The 22442-nt window shown below is 29.0% G+C and overlaps 1 protein-coding gene across 1 annotated transcript; it reads right to left on the bottom strand.

Moving 5' to 3' along the window:
- Window positions 1-342: 342 nt before the first annotated feature.
- LOC139858602 (uncharacterized) lies at window positions 343-1654 on the bottom strand. The gene is made up of 2 exons (XM_071847435.1): window positions 1486-1654; window positions 343-1211 (listed from the first exon to the last, which is right to left on the bottom strand). The coding sequence occupies exons 1-2, from the start codon at window positions 1507-1509 to the stop codon at window positions 762-764; spliced, it is 474 nt and encodes a 157-aa protein (XP_071703536.1). The 5' UTR covers window positions 1510-1654; the 3' UTR covers window positions 343-761.
- Between the last annotated feature and the right edge of the window lie 20788 nt (window positions 1655-22442).

The raw sequence follows: 22442 nt of genomic DNA, 5'->3' as shown, positions 1-22442 counted from the left end.
TACTAAGAGCTTCTGCTGTTGCATAATAAAATAAGGACAAGATTTGGAGTCCATGTTTGTATGATATTGTGTAAAAACTGCATTCAAGAAACTGATTTCGATGTAACATATTTGTATTGTAAACCATTATGTAATGGTCATGTGTAAACAGGATATTTTAGATTATCATTATTTGATAATCTACGTAAAGCTTTTTAAACCTTTATTTATGAAATAAAGGTTATGGTTTGTTTTAAAAATGAATACAGTCTTTGAAAAACATCTCATATAGAGGTCAAAACCTCGCAACGAAATCAATTAATATGGAACGTTTTTAATCAATAAGAACGGGACATTTCAATAGTAATTATGGGATTCCCCCTCAGACCGGGGGGTTGGTCGGGCTCCCCAGTTAATTCAGCTATGACCCCATAGTGTTGGGCTATTGAGGTCACAAAATGCCCACCACACAATGTTGTTCTTTGACCCCCACTCTTCACAACCGCAAAATGTTTCAAATAGTAGGCCACAAAATAAGGAATGCTAACATGTTTTTCGCGTGTTGATATTTGTTCCAGGTACCACATGTCAGACAAGGTAACCTTGTCCGTGTCCTCACTCCTATGGAAAATATTAAGACTCAAAAACAGGTGGATCAAACGGTTTACAACATCATCTATATCCATACGCGACACCTTACCCTCAACCCAAGAGGTCGTAGAGCTAAACTTTTTCAAGACTGTTTTTGGGTCAAAAGCCTTAATATCAGAGACGCGAGCACCCTACCAGATGTAATCTCTAAACACGTCCCAATCATCATCCACCTCTTTCTCAGAGTAAATTCCTAAGACCCTACTAAATTCATACAAAGACATACTACGGGGCTCCCCACCCAATTTAAATGTCATGAACTCATCATCATCAACGTCTTTCGGGGTTATTTTTATATCATACGAGGAATGGAACTCTTGGCAAAGTTTCTCGAAAACTTTCCGATCCGAATACATGAGAAATTCCCAATCGTCATAACAACGATAGACGGAACCATTTGGTGACCTATAATAATGTTGTCTCAACCTCTCCTCTAAACTCTTGTATATCCCAACCTCTTTCAAAGTAAACATGTCCAAATCCCAGTGTTTCTTAATAATCACCTCCTCCTCCTCCTCCTCCTCCTCCTCCTCCTCAGCATCATCAGCACTGCTCTTAGATGTGTTGTGCTTCTCGGATTCCTGCAAAACACATCAACAAAAACCAAGATTAGTGCTATACATACATATAGCCAGCCAACGATTAAACAGTTTTGATAACCAATGTAAATATGAAAAAATTAGATTAACAAGATAGATGAAGAACAATTATTCAGCATATACCCGGTTTTAGTAACAAAAACAAACACCCCTGCACCTTAAGACTTGCGATAACCGAACTAAACTCATGTGTACCGTGGAACAAACTATATGAATTAAGAATTATTAAACATATATATATTCAAAAATTATGTACCTTCAAACTCGCACTCGCAGACATGTTTGATTACGAAAATTCGTGAGTTTCTTTTGTGATATGGTTATGTTTCAGCCCGTCCGTCGTAGGTTAATCGACAAAATTGAAATCGATTGATCTGTGCGCTTTTCAATTTAAGGGAAACTGCCCTATTTATTGCCTTTTGCAACACAAAACACATCGACTCTTCCAGTGTACTTTTTTTTTCTTTTTTTTTTTCCTATCTATCTATATATATCTTTATATAGAAGAGAGTTTAAAAATAACGATATGTCATCAGCACCTTAATTTTAGCAAATTGTGCCAAGTGAAAAATCCACATGTCTCATCCAATAATTCTATTAATTATTCAAATCATAAATATTGTGGATGAGACATGTGGATTTTTCACTTGACACAATTTGCTAAAATTAAGGTGCTGATGACATGTCATTATTTTTAGAATTATTCAAATCATAAATATTGTGGATGAGACATGTGGATTTTTCACTTGGCACAATTTGCTAAAATTAAGGTGCTGATGACATGTCGTTATTTTAAACTCTCTTTTATATAAAGATATAGATTAATAAACAGAATAAAATATATGGTTAATTTGAAAATGAAATATCTACTCCTATATCTTTATATAGAAGAGAGTTTAAAAATAACGATATGTCATCAGCACCTTAATTTTAGCAAATTGTGTCAAGTGAAAAATCCACATGTCTCATCCAATAATTCTATTAATTATTCAAATCATAAATATTGTGGATGAGACATGTGGATTTTTCACTTGACACAATTTGCTAAAATTAAGGTGGTGATGACATGTCATTATTTTTAGAATTATTCAAATCATAAATATTGTGGATGAGACATGTGGATTTTTCACTTGGCACAATTTGCTAAAATTAAGGTGCTGATGACATGTCGTTATTTTAAACTCTCTTTTATATAAAGATATAGATTAATAAACAGAATAAAATATATGGTTAATTTGAAAATGAAATAAAATATAATTTTAAACTATTTCTAATACTCCGATTATTCACATAACAAAATGCAAACTTTCTCTTAAAGTACATATACTTATTAATTATATGATACAAAAATGTATGACATGCTCATAATATATTTTTTATTTGGTTTTACTCACTGTAGTCTCGAGTTTTAAACTATAAAATTAATATAGACTGCTGCAATTACTTAGAACAAAGTAAAACCTATTTTAAAACAGTTTTTAAGTAGTCATGCAACGCACGAGCTCAAATCTAGTGTGTGTGTGTATGTGTATATATATATATATATATAGTAGAGGGATCAAATGAGAAATTTTTGACCTTGAGAACCCTGATAATTCAAAAATACACCGAAATTCGAACAAAAAATGGAAATTCGAACAAAAAAGTGGGCGGACGAACATAAATCGTGATATTCGAACAAAAAAAGTGGCGGGCGAACAAAAATGTGAAATTCGAACAAAAAAAATGAAAGTCGAACAAATTTGTGTTCTACATTTTTGAAATTCGAACAAAAAAATGTAGAACACGTGATAGTCGAACAAAAAAATGAAATTCGAACAAAAATGTGTTCTACATTTTTGTAAATCGAATAAAAAAAAAAATTTGTTCGTCCGTGTTTATTTTTTGCTCGAATTTCGTGTTTTTTTTCTTGACCTTCTTTGTTTTTGCTCGCACGCCACTTTTTTTGCTCGAATTTCAGTGTATTTTTGAATTTCTAGAGTTCTCACACTAAAAAAGTTTCACTGGATCCTCTCCCTATATATATATATATATATATATAGAGAGAGAGAGAGAGAGAGAGATAGAGAGAGAAAGAGAGAGAGAAAGAGAGAGAGAGAGAGAGAAATAATCAAGTGGGAAACACTTTTTGGAGGAAAGTAATTTTTTTTCGTTTTTTCGATTTTTTTTCAGACATCAAGATCACATGAAAATATGAATATTTAAAAAAGACACTTTGTGATGAATGTTATTATTTTGGCGGTAAAACGCTCGAAGAAAAAAATGAAAACATTCAATGCATTGAATGTTTTGATTCTGAGTTTTTTTTAAGGGTTTAGAAATTAGGGTTTAGAAATTAGCGGGTTAAAAATTAGGGTTTAGCTATTAGGGTTTAGAAATTAGGGTTTTGGGTTTAGAAATTAGGGTTTAGATTGAATATTTTAACATGAACGTTTTAGAGTTTAGAGTTTAGGGTGTAGGATTTTGGGTTGAGGGTTTACGGAGTAAAGCCGAAAACCCTAAACCCAAAACCCTAAACTCTAAATCAATCTAAATTCGAAAAAAACACTTCACATAAGATGAAAATAAAACGATGCAAATAAACTTAACAGCAAAACATTCAATGCATTGAATGTTTTTTTATTTTTTTATTCGAGCGTTTTCCCGCCAAAATGATAACATTCATCACAAAGTGTCTTTTTTAAATGTTCATATTTTCAACTAATCTATAATGTTCGTGAACAAAGGTTTTTAAAAAAGAAAAAAAAAAAATTTGCTTCCTCCTTCTCCCCAAAAAAGTGATTCCCTATTGATTATGACCATATATATATATATATATATATATATATATATATATATATATATATATATATATATATATATATATATATATATTGGAGAACTCTAGGAACTCCAAAATACACTGAAATTCGAGCAAAAAAAGTGGCGGGTGAGCAAAAACAAAGAAGGTCAAGCAAAAAACACGAAATTCGAGGAAAAAAAACACGGACGAACATTTTTTTTTTAATGGATCGATTATTTGGTGACACTTTTTGCTATCTCTCAATTCATAACACTATAATTATTTCTATTTTAAAAGTTTATATTGAATACAAATAGCTTTCATTCGAAATAGTTTTGACGCTGAAAAAATAGTTTTGCAATTTCTAAAGGTGCATATTGAACTTTTAGAAATTACGATAATTATTACATTTGGATTTGAACTCTTATGCATATTTAAATACCATTTTGATACTTATTTTTTATGTAACACTTTATTTAGGTACATTGTGAATATTTTTGGGGTTAATATATCCCCAGTAGCCACAAATCCTTACACATTTAGCGACAAGTTGGTTTAATGGTTCGATTATTTTGTGACACTTTTTGATATCTCTGAATTCATAACTCTATAATTGTTTCTATTTTAATTTCATATTGAATACAAATATATTTGACTATAGTTTCGTTTCGTTAATATTTCATGTCCGCAAAACACATTTTTGAGCACATTACGTTGGCCACATAATTGGGCTGAATTATGTGGCAAGCGTGCTAAAAAAAACTTCGGTTAAAAATTGGACTCATTTTCGCACGATGAATAGATAACGACACTATGATCAAGACTTCCTGAAGGCATGTTTTCATTCGAAATAGTTTTGACGCCGAAAAAGTAGTTTTATAATTTTTAAAGGTGAATATTGAACTTTTAGAAATTACAATATTACTACCTTTGGATTTGAACTCTTATGCATATTTAAATACCATTTTGATATATTTTTTTATGTAACACTTTGTTTAGGTACATTGTGAATATTTTTGCAGTTAATATATCCCCCACTAGCCACAAATCCTTACACGTTTAGTGACATCTTGGTTTAATGGTTCGTTTATTTTGTGATACTTTTTGATATCTCTCAATCCATAACTCTATAATTGTTTCTATTTTAAAATTTCATATTGAATGCAAATATATTTGACTATAGTTTTGTTTCGTTAAAAAATAATGGCCGCAAAATACATTTTTGAGCACATTACGTTGGCCACATGATTGTGCCGAATTATGTGGCAAGCGTGCTAAAAAAACTTCGGTTGAAAATTAGACCAACTTTCGCACGATGAATAGATAACGGTGCTATGATCAAGACTTCCTGAAGGCTTGCTTTCATTCGAAATAGTTTGGATGCCGAAAAAGTAGTTTTGCAATTTCTAAAGGTGAATATTGAACTTTTAAAAATTTCGATAATTATTATCTAACTCTTATGCATATTTAAATACCATTTTGATACTTATTTTTTATGTAACACTTTATTTAGGTACATTGTGAATATTTTCAGGGTTAATATATCCCCACTATCCACATATCCTTACACGTTTAGTGACATCTTGATATAATGGTTCGATTATTTTGTGACACTTTTTGATATCTCTCAATTCATAACTCTATAATTGTTTCTATTTAAAAATTTCATATTGAATGCAAATATATTTGACTATAGTTTCGTTTCGTTAATAATTCATGACCGCAAAACACATTTTGATCACATTACGTTGGCCACATAATTGGGCCGAATTATGTGGCAAGCGTGCTAAAAAAGTTTCGGTTAAAAATTGGACCCACTTTTGCACTAAGAATAGATAACGACACTATGATCAAGACTTCCTGAAGGGATGTTTTCATTCTAAATAGTTTTAATGTCAAAAAATTAGTTTTATAATTTCTAAAGGTGAATATTGAACTTTTAGAAATTACGATAATTATTACCTTTGAATTTGAACTCTTATGCATATTTGAATACCATTTTGATACTTATTTGTTATGTAACACTATATTTTGGTACATTGTAAATTATTTTAGCGGTTAATATATCCCCACTAGTCACAAATCCTTACACGTTTAGTAACATTTTGGTTTAATGGTTCGTTTATTTTGTGACACTTTTTGATATCTCTCAATTCATAACTCTATAATTGTTTCTATTTTAAAATTTCATATTGAATGCAAATATAGTTAACTATGGTTTCGTTCGTTAATAAATAATGGCCGCAAAACACATTTTTGAGCATATTAAGTTGATCACATAATTGGGCCGAATTATGTGACAAGCGTGCTAAAAAAACTTCGGTTGAAAATTGGACCCACTTTCACACGATGAATAGATAAGGGCGCTATGATGAAGACTTCATGAAGGCATGCTTTCATTCGAAATAGTTTTGATGCCGAACAAGTAGTTTTGCAATTTCTAAAGGTGAATATTGAACTTTTAGAAATTACGATAATTATTACCTTTGGATTTGAACTCTTATGCATATTTATAAACTATTTTGATACATATTTTTATGTAACACTTTATTTAGGTATATTGTGAATATTTTTGGAGTTAATATATCCCCGCTAGCTACAAATCTTTACACGTTTAGTGACATCTTGTTTTAATGGTTCGATTAATTTGTGACACTTTTTGATATCTCTCAATTCATAACTCTATAATTGTTTCTATTTTTAAAATTTCATATTTAATGAAAATATATTTGACTATTGTTTCGTTTCGTTAATAATTCATGGCCGCAAAACACATTTTTGAACACATTACGTAGGCCACATAATTCGGCAAAATTATGTAGCAAACATGCTAAAAAAACTTCGGATGAAAATTGGACCCACTTTCGCACGATGAATAGATAAGGATAAGGACACTATGATCAAGACTTCCTGAAGGCTTACTTTTATTCAAAATAGTTTTGACGCCGAATAAGTAGTTTTACCACTTCTAAAAGGGAATATTGAGCTTTTAGAAATTACGATAATTATTACCTTAGAATTTGAACTCTTATGCATATTTAAATACCATTTTGATACACATTTTTTATGTAATACTTTATTTAGGTACATTGTGAATATTTTTAGGGTTAATATATCCCACTAGTCACAAATCCTTACATGTTTAGTGACATCTTGGTTTAATGGTTCGATTATTTTGTGACACTTTTTGATATCTCTCAATTCATTACTCTATAATTATTTCTATTTTAAAATTTCATATTGAATGCAAATATATTTGACTATAGTTTCATTTCGTTAATAATTCATGCCCGCAAAACACATTTTTGAGCACCTTACGTTGGCCACATAATTGGGTGGCAACCGTGCTAGAAAAACTTCGGTTGAAAATTGGACCAACTTTCGCATGATTAATAGATAACGATGCTATGATCAAGACTTCCTGAAGGCTTGCTTTCATTTGAAATAGTTTTGACGTTGAAAAAATAGTTTTGCAATTTCTAAAGGTGCATATTGGACTTTTAGAAATTACGATAATTATTACCTTTGGATTTGAACTCTTATGCATATTTAAATACCATTTTGATATTTATTTTTTATGTAACACTTTATTTAGGTACATTTTGAATATTTTTGGGGTTAATATATCCTCACTAGCCACAAATCCTTACACGTTTAGCGACAAGTTGGTTTAATGGTTCGATTATTTTGTGACACTTTCTGATATCTCTCAATTCATAACTCTATAATTGTTTCTATTTTAAATTCATATTGAATGCAAATATATTTGACTATAGTTTCATTTCGTTAATAATTCATGTTCGAAAAACATATTTTTGAGCACATTACGTTGGCCACATAATTGGGCTGAATTATGTGACAAGCGTGCTAAAAAAACTTCGATTAAAAATTGAACTCATTTTCGCACGATGAATAGATAATGACACTATGATCAAGACTTCCTGAAGACATGTTTTCATTCGAAATAGTTTTGACGCTGAAAAAGTAGTTTTATAATTTCTAAAGGTGAATATTGAACTTTTGGAAATTACCATAGTATTACCTTTGGATTTAAACTCCTATGCATATTTAAATACCATGTTGATACATATTTTTTATGTAAAACTTTATTTAGGTACATTGTGAATATTTTTGCGGTTAATATATCTCCACTAGCCACAAATCCTTACACGTTTAGTGACATCTTAGTTTAATGGTTCCTTTATTTTGTGGTGATACTTTTTGATATTTCTCTTTTCATAACTCTATAATTGTTTCTATTTTAAAATTTCAAATTAAATGCAAATATATTTGACTATAGTTTCGTTTCGTTAATAAATAATGGCCGCACAACACATTTTTGAGCTCATTACATTGGCAACATAATTGAGCCGAATTATGTGGCAAGCGTGCTAAAAAAACTTCGGTTGAAAATTGGACCAACTTTCGCACGATGAATAGATAACGACGCTATGATCAAGACTTCCTGATGGCATGCTTTCATTCGAAATAGTTTGGATGCCGAAAAAGTAGTTTTGCAATTTCTAAAGATGAATATTGAACTTTTAGAAATTACGATAATTATTACCTTTAGATTTGAACTCTTATGCGTATTTAAATATCATTTTGATACTTATTTTTTATGTAACACTTTATTTAGGTACATTGTAAATATTTTCGGGGTTAATATATCCCCACTAGCCACAAATCCTTACACGTTTAGTGACATCTTGATTTAATGGTTCGATTAGTTTTTGACACTTTTTGATATCTCCTAATTAATAACTCTATAATTGTTTCTATTACAAAATTTCATATTAAATGTAAATATATTTGATATAGTTTCATTTCGTTATTAATTCATGCCCGTAAAACACATTTTTGAGCACATTACGTAGGCCACATAATTGGGCCGAATTATGTGGCAAGCGTGCCAAACAAACTTGGTTGAAAATTGGACCAACTTTCGCACGATGAATAGATAACGGCGCTATGATGAAGACTTCATGAAGGCATGCTTTCATTCGAAATAGTTTGGATGCCGAAAAAGTAGTTTTGCAATTTCTAAAGGTGAATATTGAACTTTTAGAAATTACGATAATTATTACCTTTGGATTTACATTCTTATGCATATTTAAATACCATTTTATTATTTATTTTTTATGTAACACTTTATTTAGGTACATTGTGAATATTTTCGGGGTTAATATATCCCCACTATCCACAAATCCTTACACGTTTAGTGACATCTTGATATAATGGTTCGATTATTTTGTGACACTTTTTGATATCTCTCAATTCATAATTCTATAATTGTTTCTATTTAAAAATTTCATATTGAATGCAAATATATTTGACTATAGTTTCGTTTCGTTAATAATTCATGGCCGCATAATGAAAGGAGCCGTTCATATACATTATAAACGATTCACAATAGTTGATTACATTGCGAGGTATTTGACCTCTATATGATATATTTTACAAACATTGCATTCGTTTTTAAAAGACAAACTTTCTTTATATTGAAAATTGACAGGCATGCATACTATTTCATAATATCCACTATCCAACTATAAATTGATTTAATAATAATCTTTGATGAACTCAATGACTCGAATGCAACGTTCTTCGAAATATGCTATGAAAGACTCCAAGTAATATATTTAAAATGAGCAAATGCACAGCGGAAGATTTCTTTAATACCTGAGAATAAACATGCTTTAAAGTGTCAACCAAAAGGTTGGTGAGTTCATTAGTTTATCATATTCATTTATTTTCATCATTTTAATAGACCACAAGAATTTCATTTCTAGTTCTCATAAATATACGTCCCATGCATAGAGACAAAAATAATCATTCATATGGTGAACACCTGGTAACCGACATTAACTAGATACATATATGAATATCCCCTATCATTCCGGGATCCTCCTTCGGACATGATATAAATTTCGAAGTACTAAAGCATCCGGTACTTTGGATGGGGTTTGTTAGGCCCAATAGATCTATCTTTAGGATTCGCGTCAATTAGGGTGTCTGTTCCCTAATTCTTAGATTACCAGACTTTAATAAAAAGGGGCATATTCGATTTCGATAATTCAACCATAGAATGTAGTTTCAATTACTTGTGTCTATTTCGTCAAACATTTATAAAAGCGCATGTATTCTCAGTCCTAAAAATATAAAGGGTAAAAAAGCAAATGAAACTCACACATATAAATATTGTAAAACAGTTATTAAAACAGTGCATGTATTCTCAGCCTAAAATGTAATGAGTAAAAGGGAGCAAATGAAACTCACCAAACTGTATTTCGTAGTAAAAATACATATAACGTCATTGAACAAGTGCAAGGTTGGCCTCGGATTCACGAACCTAAATTAATTATATATAATTATGTGTTGGTCAATATTTGTCTAACAAATTAGGTCAAGTCATAGTGTATCACAATCCTAATGCTCGAGACTAATATGCAAAAGTCAACAAAAGTAAATTTGACTCAAAATAATTTCCAAAAATCTATACATGATTAATATATAGTTTAAATATCATCGTTTTATAGTTTTAAATATTTTTAAAAGATTTATTAGAGTAATAATATAATTTATTTATTAATAAATAAAATTTTATATTAAATTTATGTAACAAAATATACTTTTATATATATTAAGTAATAAAATTTATAGGGTTCATTTAATATCATAAAGATAATATGATAGGTATTATTAAAGTAAGTTATTACACGTAGTAAAATATGTTTGTATCACATATTTATTTGATAAAATAATATCTATAATGATAGTAAGTAAAAGTTGTATTATTTTGTAATAATAATTATTATTATAAAAATATCAATATTTATAATTACTAAGATGACATTATGATAAAACGATAATTCTAATTATGATAACTTTAATATTTACGATAATTTTTAATATTATCTTTAAAATAATAATTCTATTTAAAATAATAATAATACTAATGATATTTTATAGTAACAATGACATTTCTATTAAAATGATAATTTTTGTTAAAATGATAGTTTTAATACTAACGATACTTTTAATAATAATAGTAATGATAAAAATAATAAGAACGATAATTTTATCTAAATCAATATCTTATAATATTTTAATTTCATCATGATACTCTTACTCATTATTTCCTAATCGTTTCGTTTAATAGCTTTTAATCGTCTTTTATATCATGTTCATAATAATGATAATAATAGTAATCAAAATAATTAGGTGTTACAAATATTTATTTTAATTACACTAATATTAATAATGATAGTTACTATAACATTATTAACGATAATACTAATAATTATCTTAATGATAATATAGTAATAATAATAATAACAATAACAATAACCATTTTTAAATAATGATATATATATTAATAATGATAATAATAATAATAATAATACTAATAATAATAATAATAATAATTGGATAATAATAATAATACTAATTATAACTTTAACGATAATAACGATAGTAATAATAAAAAAAATAACAATTTTTAATGATAAATCCCTTTTATTGATAAAGATAATAATAATGATAATAATAAGATAAAACTAGAACGACGATAAAAAAGACGATAATAATAATCATTTTTAATAAAAATATCGAAAATTCAATTGATTATAACTTCTAATCCGTTCATCGAAACCATTCGATAACTAAAGGAAAAGTTCTTAATTTTTCGCTAGCTTTCCAAAGACATGCATATCTTATACCTTATCTCAACCGCAAGTGTAACTAATTCAATATTCAACCTAACCTGTCTAAGGGCAATATCAAAAGTACAAACATGCATAATCCTAAATACTCGAGCATTAGTCAGGGATACACTATTAGTATGTAAAAGTTAAATTATGAGTACTCACGTATCAATATTGAGATTCAATATTGCAGGAAAGGTACGTAGACGCAACGGAAATGATAAACACTATATTGACCTCACGAGCATACCCATGAACCATACTCAATCACCTCCATAGCTATAACCCATAATTTCCTTAATCCTATCCTACTCGAAAAACAATTTCGAAATCACTCGGACAGCACTCCGTCGTAATATTTTATGTATACTAATAATATCTTGAAATAATACGGAGTAAATATATATATGTAAATCGATTGAGAGAGTTTAGAGAAAAATATTTTCAAGTTTCTATGAAATAATGAAACCTATTGAATTCTATTTATAATAGATTTTTAAATTATTAAAGTGAATTATTAAAGTGAATTATTAAAGTATGAATTATTAAAGTGAATTATTAAAGTGAATTATTAAAGTATGAATTATTAAAGTGAATTATTAAAGTATGAATTATTAAAGTGAATTATTAAAGTTAAAGTAAAGTAAAAATAAAGTAAAGGTAAAGTTTAAGTATAGTAAAAGTATAAAACTATGTACGTATAATACGCGTATAAATATATATAATATTAATTTAAATCGTTATATATATTTAATAAAATAAAATATAAATATAAATATCGTTATCTTTATCATACTAGTTAAGTAATGAGTTGTCAAAAGTGGTTCTAGATATTTATAAAAGTTATATACGTTTTAATAATAAAGTTCTTTTTAAACTGAAAACGTTTTTGTACGTTTGAAACTAAATAGATCAATCGAGTCTTTATGAAATTCAATCTTCCACTATCCTTTGTCTAGTTCTCAATGATTGACAATTTGTTCTTATTTATAAATCACTTTACCATTTTCCGAATATTGTTAAAATAGAAAGATTTCTCAAATCAACGTGGGCCTTTCAACAGAGACTTGTAATCATAATTCAATATATCTGATAATTCAATCATTTGATCTTATATTCTAATTCCATTGATAAACATTTTGAAACAGATACAATCATATAAAGTATTTAATCTAATATTTTGTTTACGTTTCAAGTTATAATATATATACACATATACATATATAATCATATTCATTTAATGGTTCGTGAATCGTTGGAACTTGGTCGAGGTTGAATGAATGTATGAACATAGATTAAAATTCTTGCAATTTAACTTAACAAATATTGCTTATCGTGTCGGAAACATATAAAGATTAAAGTTTAAATTTGGTTGGAAATTTCCGGGTTGTCACAGTACCTACCCGTTAAAGAAATTTCGTCCCGAAATTTGAGTGGAAAGGTTGTGAATGATAATAAGTATGTTTTCATGATGCATACGGGCTGAAAATTAGAGTTTTATCATCAACGAATAATTTGGATAAATAATCCATTTATATGAAGAGTACGAATGAAGCTAACATAGAAGAGTGAAATGAGTAAGTGTAGATTCATCTTATCATTTGATGTAGATATGATTGATTCCCAGATTTCAAGGGATTTGAGGAAAATCTTCTTAATAAGATTTGACTCTCCGGTAATCAAGGGAATTAGGATCCGCTTTAAATGCGATCGTCCATTTTAATTGTTCTGTCGGAGATTTTCTTATAAATTTACCTCCTTCGTTTCCTTACAACTCACACCTTCTGTTGATGCATTTTATGCAAGTCCCTAGACATCTACCCACGTCCATTGCAGGTACAACAGTTTACAGGCCACCATGATTGCTCGTTATTATCCTATCCGTGTTTGTATGTGGTTATAGGAACTGCAGGAACGAGATTTAGATGTTTGACTATGTTAGACTTAGTCAGACGTATGAGTGAAGCCTCACTAGTACGGCTGACAGGCTCATATGCACGGTTGATGCTGAGCTAAGTCACAATTACAACCTAAATGAGAAGATACGAGTGAGTGATCACCCGTACGGCTGATGAAGCCAACTCATACGTGTGATGAATGAATCATATGGGTGAGTCAACAGCAGGGGTATATAAAGTCTTATGCTCTTCATTTTAGGTTAAGCCTCTCATTTGTTACACACATTCAGATCTAGTGAGCTCCTCCGATTCTCTCTCAGTCCAAATCACCCAGGTGGTGAATAATAGCTCTAGGTGTTGATCTAATCACACTTGATTTAGTTGTGGTTTGACTAAATTAATAAAAAAAAAACTTAACCTATTCACTAGAGGGTTTGATTCACTTATTCCGCCATTGTGTGTGTTAAATCTGTTGATTTCTAAGTTCCTAGTCATGTTTCATCACCTTCTATTCTTTCCCCCTCAACTCATATTTTAAAGTATTCATCAATATGCTCCATCCAGTTCTGATTCTCGATATACTTCTAACTTTCATATCGGTAATTCTTCTTTTTCAACTACCGCCAGAAGAATCTATTTACTTCTACTATACTCTTGGGTTTATAGTGTTTCTAGTTCTCCCGTGTCTTTATATTGCTATATGCATCGATATATATGGTTTATAATTTCTGGTATGTCGTTAGGATTTATATGTTCCCTTATATTTCAAAGTCTCTGCTTCTGTCTTCTATAATCATTATCATTCACAGTTAATGCTCTCTTTTAGTTGCTACAATTTATATCCCAATTTCTATTTCGGAGTTTTGTCCTTTCGTTTCTTCTTCTTGCGATTAAGCACCGCTTGTAATGGTTCAGAATTCATAGATATGAATTTCGGAATGAACATTGTTAATGTTCTAGGAAGGAAATTGTGATGGCACGATCTTGACTTGTCAAATTACTAGAATACCTTGGAAAAGGCCGAATCATCAAGAAATATTTTCTTGATATTTTAGAGGTTAAATAGAATACAAGAGTCGTATTACATGGCACATGATGATGTTATGATCTGTGAATCATCACGTTCCATTTAGAAACTCAGCATGACTTACTGTAATATAATCACATTGATCAAGTGTCATTATATTATACTAATTCATGCTTCAGTTCCCAGCATTACTTCAAAATATTCCTATTTTAAACTTGAATGTTTCAGAATTTAGAAACTAAAATAGTTTCTTTTATGATGTAATACAGATAGCGCTAAATGATTTCAAATAAGAAAAATTAAAAAAATATCTTCAGAAATATGGAGGATATTTATAATGAAAGATATGATGATATTTTAGAATTTCTAATATCAGAGGATGATGAAGAATATTGTCCGCAGGGGTTTAGAGTCAGGAGCAAGGTATTCGTTAATGACTTCAGCAGGTACTGAATCATTTGGATCCTTTGAAGTCAGGTTCAGTCTTTGTAATTTGTCCACAGCCTCCTTCCTACTTTGCTCAATCCGTTTTCCAGTTCCAAAACTTCTCTTTTTCTGCGCTTTGCTAGCACACTTCATCATTATCATCCATCTTTTACTGTTTAAAGTCGTTTATAGTTTTTGCTGCTTCATCAACATTTTTTTTTCGGAGAACCAATTCGTAGTTCGGAGTGTTTTTCAGAAACTTCACATTCAAATTAAGTCCAGAAGATAGACATTATATATACACATATAACTGTTGGCGTAGACATCCTGCAAGATTTCAAAATACTGATTGCTAATTCCCAATGATTCGTATGGCAATTCTCATTACAAGATGCGAATGAGTAAATGATGGGGTTTCAATGAATAATTATAATGACTTTTTGGAGAGGCTAAAGTCAAAGGGTAATGAAGTTGTTGGTACATCTGCTAATAATGTGGTGGAATGTAAAAGGTTCCCTGGTAACGATGGTTTATATCTCAAGGTTATAATATGGTTAGTCTGACTGAAAAGTCGAAGTTGACTTGCTGGAGCTGTGACAAAATTGGCTACTTTGAATAGGAGTCGCAAAGTTATTTTTGCTAATAAATTCCAAAGAATCTGACGCGGATACGTTGTTTAAACTTTTACTTTGGTTTCAAGAGTTTTTCGGGTACATAACTGTGGGTAACATGTGGTTGGATCATCATCTCAATTGCTCATCATTCGAAGTGTCTTCAGAAATTTTCGAAGGGTTTGAACACAGATTATAATCGTTAACATACGTTTAATGTTCTAACACAGTTTTGAAGTCAAAATATAGCTTGTGAAAGATGTAAGGATCTAAGAGTGATGATTTTGGTCATATCTCAAGTTGAATTTTGAGATTTCAAAATCAGAATATGTAATTAAATTTTGAATGAGTATGGTTGTTTTGATTTCTATAAAAGAATGTATATTGTTGTGAAAGTAGGGAGTATAATGGATGATTTGCTGAATCAGATTCGAAGAATGTAACATATTAATTGTGAATTTATATATCTCTCGGGTATTACCTACCCGTTAAAAAAAAATTTCACAATTAATATTTTGTACAAGAGAATTTTATTACAGTCTTTATGAAAATATATATATGTATATTTTCTTCAGATGTAACATAGATTTAATGAGTTAATGTTAAATTAAACTCATTTGATTTACGGTTGGAACTAGAATTGAATAATCCCCAAAGGCTTTAAAAAGTACATAACTTTTACGCAGCATTTCTTTAATGACATTGAAATTATGAATCAATACTTCGTTATTTGTTGATGTATGATGTTCGGTTCGTGGAATTCTTGTGAATTTCGCAAAGTACGAATGATGTTATCTGAAAAGTTTCAGGTACATCGATGATGAAAGTGTAAAATCAAATATATACTTGATTTATTATGAATTGGAATTTGTTGAATTGCGACAGAGATTGTAGTTAACGCTGGTTAAGTTGCGGCCGAAGGACGTACATTATTGCATATTTGTAATATGAATTAACCGAGTAGTTAAGATTCACACACAATAGCTTAACACGGAAAGATTTATTTCAATATATATATATATATATATATATATATATATATATATATATATATATATATATATATATATATATATATATATATATATATATATATATATATATATATATATATATATATATATATAATATACATATAATTTCTTCAGAGGGAATGAGTTAATTCTTCATAACTCGTTGATACAATATACACGTTATTGATTCGTAATGATGTCCACAGTGATTCTTGAACTGACGGAGTTTGTGATGTTATCGGTGTTGTTGATTCGGATGTTGACTGTACTGACGATGCTGGTAACGCTGACGGTACTGTTGATGCTGTTGGTAAAGCAAGTTTAGCTTGTTAATCACACACCATTTTTGTCAGTGTTTCTACTCTTCCTTCTATCATTTTGGTTCGTTTAACTGATTTATGGTTAGGGCTAGATTAGATAATCTCTAAGACTTTAGAGATTATATAATTGCCGCGGAATGTTTCTCCAATGAAGTTATGAATTAATACTTCGTCAGTTATTGTTGTTGGTACTCCTTGGTATCTATGGTGCGTATGACGTTGATGCTCGTGGGACATATTGTGAAGTTGAGGTTTATGACGCGGTTATGGTTGGAGGTGGTAATGGTACTGTTGGCGTTGATGATGGTGGTACTGGTTATGCTGCTGGTGCTGCTGCTGGTGTTTGTAATCTTTGCACCATATTCTCCAAAGCCACTACCCGAGCGCGAAGCTCGTTGACTTCTTCTATTATACCGGGGTGATTGTCGGTTCGGACGAGCGGATAAATATAATCTAGAATTTGATGTAGTATATAATCGTGACGAGATACTCTGGAAATGAAAGAGAAAATGGTGTTTCGGATTGGTTCGCCGGTAAGTGTTTCAGGTTCTTCGTTAAGAGGGCAATGGGGTGGATGGAAGGGATCACCTTCTTCTTGTCTCCAATGATTGAGGAGGCTATGAACCCATCCCCAATTTATCCAGAATAGATGATGGCTGATTGGTTGATCCATTCCGGTCACACTGCTTTCAGAGCTGGAGTGGGATTCCATTTCGGAATCCGAGGAACTTGAATTAATGATGAATTTCATTTCGTACGATTGAATAAGGATTTTTCGATATGAAATGATTTTCGGTTATCGTATGGTATTCTAATTACATAGAATATTCATAGATATAGAACAAAAGATTTCGTAGATTACGGAGGAATTTGCTGGATATGTCAGGTAAAGTTTAAAGTAACAGATACGATAAGATATGATTTAGCAGATACGCTAAGATATGAATTTTGTCTATACACTACTCATGCAATTAATGTAGCAAGACGTGTCTAGACTAGTAATGATAAGCAGGTAATTTCCTAAGAATGATAAGCAGATGATTTCTGACTAAAAATGATAAGAAAAACTTTTGACATGCAGACACGGTGGAAGTCCAGACTCACTAATGCATCCTAACGACTTATCAGTTAGACACACTAATGCAGACATGGTTCGCTAAGACCACTGCTCTGATACCAACTGAAAGGAACCGTTCATATACATTATAAACGATTCACAATAGTTGATTACATTGCGAGGTATTTGATCTCTATATGATATATTTTACAAACATTGCATTCGTTTTTAAAAGACAAACTTTCTTTACATTGAAAATGGACAGGCATGCATACTATTTCATAATATCCACTATCCAACTATAAATTGATTTAATAATAATCTTTGATGAACTCAATGACTCGAATGCAACGTTCTTCGAAATATGCTATGAAAGACTCCAAGTAATATCTTTAAAATGAGCAAATGCACAGCGGAAGATTTCTTTAACACCTGAGAATAAACATGCTTTAAAGTGTCAACCAAAAGGTTGGTGAGTTCATTAGTTTATCATATTCATTTATTTTCATCATTTTAATAGACCACAAGAATTTCATTTCCAGTTCTCATAAATATACGTCCCATGCATAGAGACAAAAATAATCATTCATATGGTGAACACCTGGTAACTGACATTAACTAGATACATATAAGAATATCCCCTATCATTCTGGGATCCTCCTTCGGACATGATATAAATTTCGAAGTACTAAAGCATCCGGTACTTTGGATGGGGGTTGTTAGGCCCAATAGATCTATCTTTAGGATTCGCGTCAATTAGGGTGTCTGTTCCCTAATTCTTAGATTACCAGACTTTAATAAAAAGGGGCATATTCGATTTCGATAATTCAACCATAGAATGTAGTTTCAATTACTTGTGTCTATTTCGTCAAACATTTATAAAAGCGCATGTATTCTCAGTCCCAAAAATATAAAGGGTAAAAAAGCAAATGAAACTCACGCATATAAATATTGTAAAACAGTTATTAAAATAGTGCATGTATTCTCAGCCCAAAATGTAATGAGTAAAAGGGAGCAAATGAAACTCACCATACTGTATTTCGTAGTAAAAATACATATAACGTTATTGAACAAGTGCAAGGTTGGCCTCGGATTCACGAACCTAAATTAATTATATATAATTATGTGTTGCTCAATATTTGTCTAACAAATTAGGTCAAGTCATAGTGTATCACAATCCTAATGCTCGAGACTAATATGCAAAAGTCAACAAAAGTAAATTTGACTCAAAATAATTTCCAAAAATCTATACATGATTAATATATAGTTTAAATATCGTCGTTTTATATTTTTAAATATTTTTAAAAGATTTATTAGAGTAATAATATAATTTATTTATTAATAAATAAAATTTTATATTAAATTTATGTAACAAAATATACTTTTATATATATTAAGTAATAAAATTTATGGGGTTCATTTAATATCATAAAGATAATATGATAGGTATTATTAAAGTAAATTATTACACGTAGTAAAATATGTTTGTATCACATATTTATTTGATAAAATAATATCTATAATGATAGTAAGTAAAAGTTGTATTATTTTGTAATAATAATTATTATTATAAAAATATCAATATTTATAATTACTAAGATGACATTATGATAAAACAATAATTCTAATTATGATAACTTTAATATTTACGATAATTTTTAATATTATCTTTAAAATAATAATTCTATTTAAAATAATAATAATACTAATGATATTTTATAGTAACAATGACATTTCTATTAAAATGATAATTTTTGTTAAAATGATAGTTTTAATACTAACGATACTTTTAATAATAATAGTAATGATAAAAATAATAAGAACGATAATTTTATCTAAATCAATATCTTATAATATTTTAATTTCATCATGATACTCTTACTCATTATTTCCTAATCGTTTCGTTTAATAGCTTTTAATCGTCTTTTATATCGTGTTCATAATAATGATAATAATAGTAATCAAAATAATTAGGTGTTACAAATATTTGTTTTAATTACACTAATATTAATAATGATAGTTACTATAACATTATTAACGATAATACTAATAATTATCTTAATGATAATATAGTAATAATAATAATAACAATAACAATAACCATTTTTAAATAATGATATATATATTAATAATGATAATAATAATAATAATAATAATACTAATAATAATAATAATAATTGGATAATAATAATAATACTAATTATAACTTTAACGATAATAACGATAGAAATAATAAAAAAAATAACAATTTTTAATGATAAATCCCTTTTATTGATAAAGATAATAATAATGATAATAATAAGATAAAACTAGAACGACGATAAAAACGACGATAATAATAATAATCATTTTTAATAAAAATATCGAAAATTCAATTGATTAGAACTTCTAATCCGTTCATCAAAACCATTCGATATCTAAAGGAAAAGTTCTTAATTTTTCGCTAGCTTTCCAAAGACATGCATATCTTATACCTTATCTCAACCGCAAGTGTAACTAATTCAATATTCAACCTAACCTGTCTAAGGGCAATATCAAAAGTACAAACATGCATAATCCTAAATACTCGAGCACTAGTCAGGGATACACTATTAGTATGTAAAAGTTAAATTATGAGTACTCACGTATCAATATTGAGATTCAATATTGAAGGAAAGGTACGTAGACGCAACGGAAATGATAAACACTATATTGACCTCACGAGCATACCCATGAACCATACTCAATCACCTCCATAGCTATAACCCATAATTTCCTTAATCCTATCCTACTCGAAAAACAATTTCGAAATCACTCGGACAGCACTCCGTCGTAATATTTTATGTATACTAATAATATCTTGAAATAATACGGAGTAAATATATATATGTAAATCGATTGTGAGAGTTTAGTGAAAAATATTTTCAAGTTTCTATGAAATAATGAAACCTATTGAATTCTATTTATAATAGATTTTTGAATTATTAAAGTGAATTATTAAAGTATGAATTATTAAAGTGAATTATTAAAGTATGAATTATTAAAGTGAATTATTAAAGTATGAATTATTAAAGTATGAATTATTAAAGTGAATTATTAAAGTGAATTATTAAAGTTAAAGTAAAGTAAAAATAAAGTAAAGGTAAAGTTTAAGTATAGTAAAAGTATAAAACTATGTACGTATAATACGCGTATAAATATATATAATATTAATTTAAATCGTTATATATATTTAATAAAATAAAATATAAATATAAATATCGTTATCTTTATCATACTAGTTAAGTAATGAGTTGTCAAAAGTGGTTCTAGATATTTATAAAAGTTATATACGTTTTAATAATAAAGTTCTTTTTAAACTGAAAACGTTTTTGTACGTTTGAAACTAAATAGATCAATCGAGTCTTTATGAGATTCAATCTTCCACTATCCTTTGTCTAGTTCTCAATGATTGACAATTTGTTCTTATTTATAAATCACTTTACCATTTTCCGAATATTGTTAAAATGGAAAGATTTCTCAAATCAACGTGGGCCTTTCAACAGAGACTTGTAATCATAATTTAATATATCTGATAATTCAATCATTTGATCTTATATTCTAATTCCATTGATAAACATTTTGAAACAGATACAATCATATAAAGTATTTAATCTAATATTTTATTTACGTTTCAAGTTATAATATATATACACATATACATATATAATCATATTCGTTTAATGGTTCGTGAATCGTTGGAACTTGGTCGAGGTTGAATGAATGTATGAACATAGTTTAAAATTCTTGCAATTTAACTTAACAAATATTGCTTATCGTGTCGGAAATATATAAAGATTAAAGTTTAAATTTGGTTGGAAATTTTCGGGTTGTCACACATAACACATTTTTGAGCACATTACGTGGGCCATATAATTGGGCCAAATTCTGTGGCAAGCGTGCTAAAAAGTTTCGGTTAAAAATTGGACCCACTTTCGCACTATGAATAGATAACGACACTATGATCAAGACTTCCTGAAGGCATGTTTTCATTCGAAATAGTTTTGACGTTGAAAAATTAGTTTTATAATTTCTAAAGGTGAATATTGATTTTTAGAAATTACGATAATTATTACCTTTGAATTTGAACTCTTATGCATATTTAAATACCATTTTGGTACATATTTTTTTATGTAACACTTTATTTAGCTACATTGTAAATTATTTTTGCGGTTAATATATCCACACTAGTCACAAATCCTTATACGTTTAGTGACATTTTAGTTTAATGGTTCGTTTATTTTGTGACACTTTTTGATATCACTCAATTCATAAATCTATAATTGTTTCTATTTTAAAATTTTATATTGAATGCAAATATATTTGACTATAGTTTCATTCGTTAATAAATAATG

Source organism: Rutidosis leptorrhynchoides, chromosome 7 (assembly GCF_046630445.1).
Source record: "Rutidosis leptorrhynchoides isolate AG116_Rl617_1_P2 chromosome 7, CSIRO_AGI_Rlap_v1, whole genome shotgun sequence".
Classification (NCBI taxonomy): domain Eukaryota; kingdom Viridiplantae; phylum Streptophyta; class Magnoliopsida; order Asterales; family Asteraceae; genus Rutidosis; species Rutidosis leptorrhynchoides.
The sequence above is the reverse complement of the archived record's forward strand: the minus strand, read 5'-3'. Positions and strand labels throughout refer to the sequence as shown.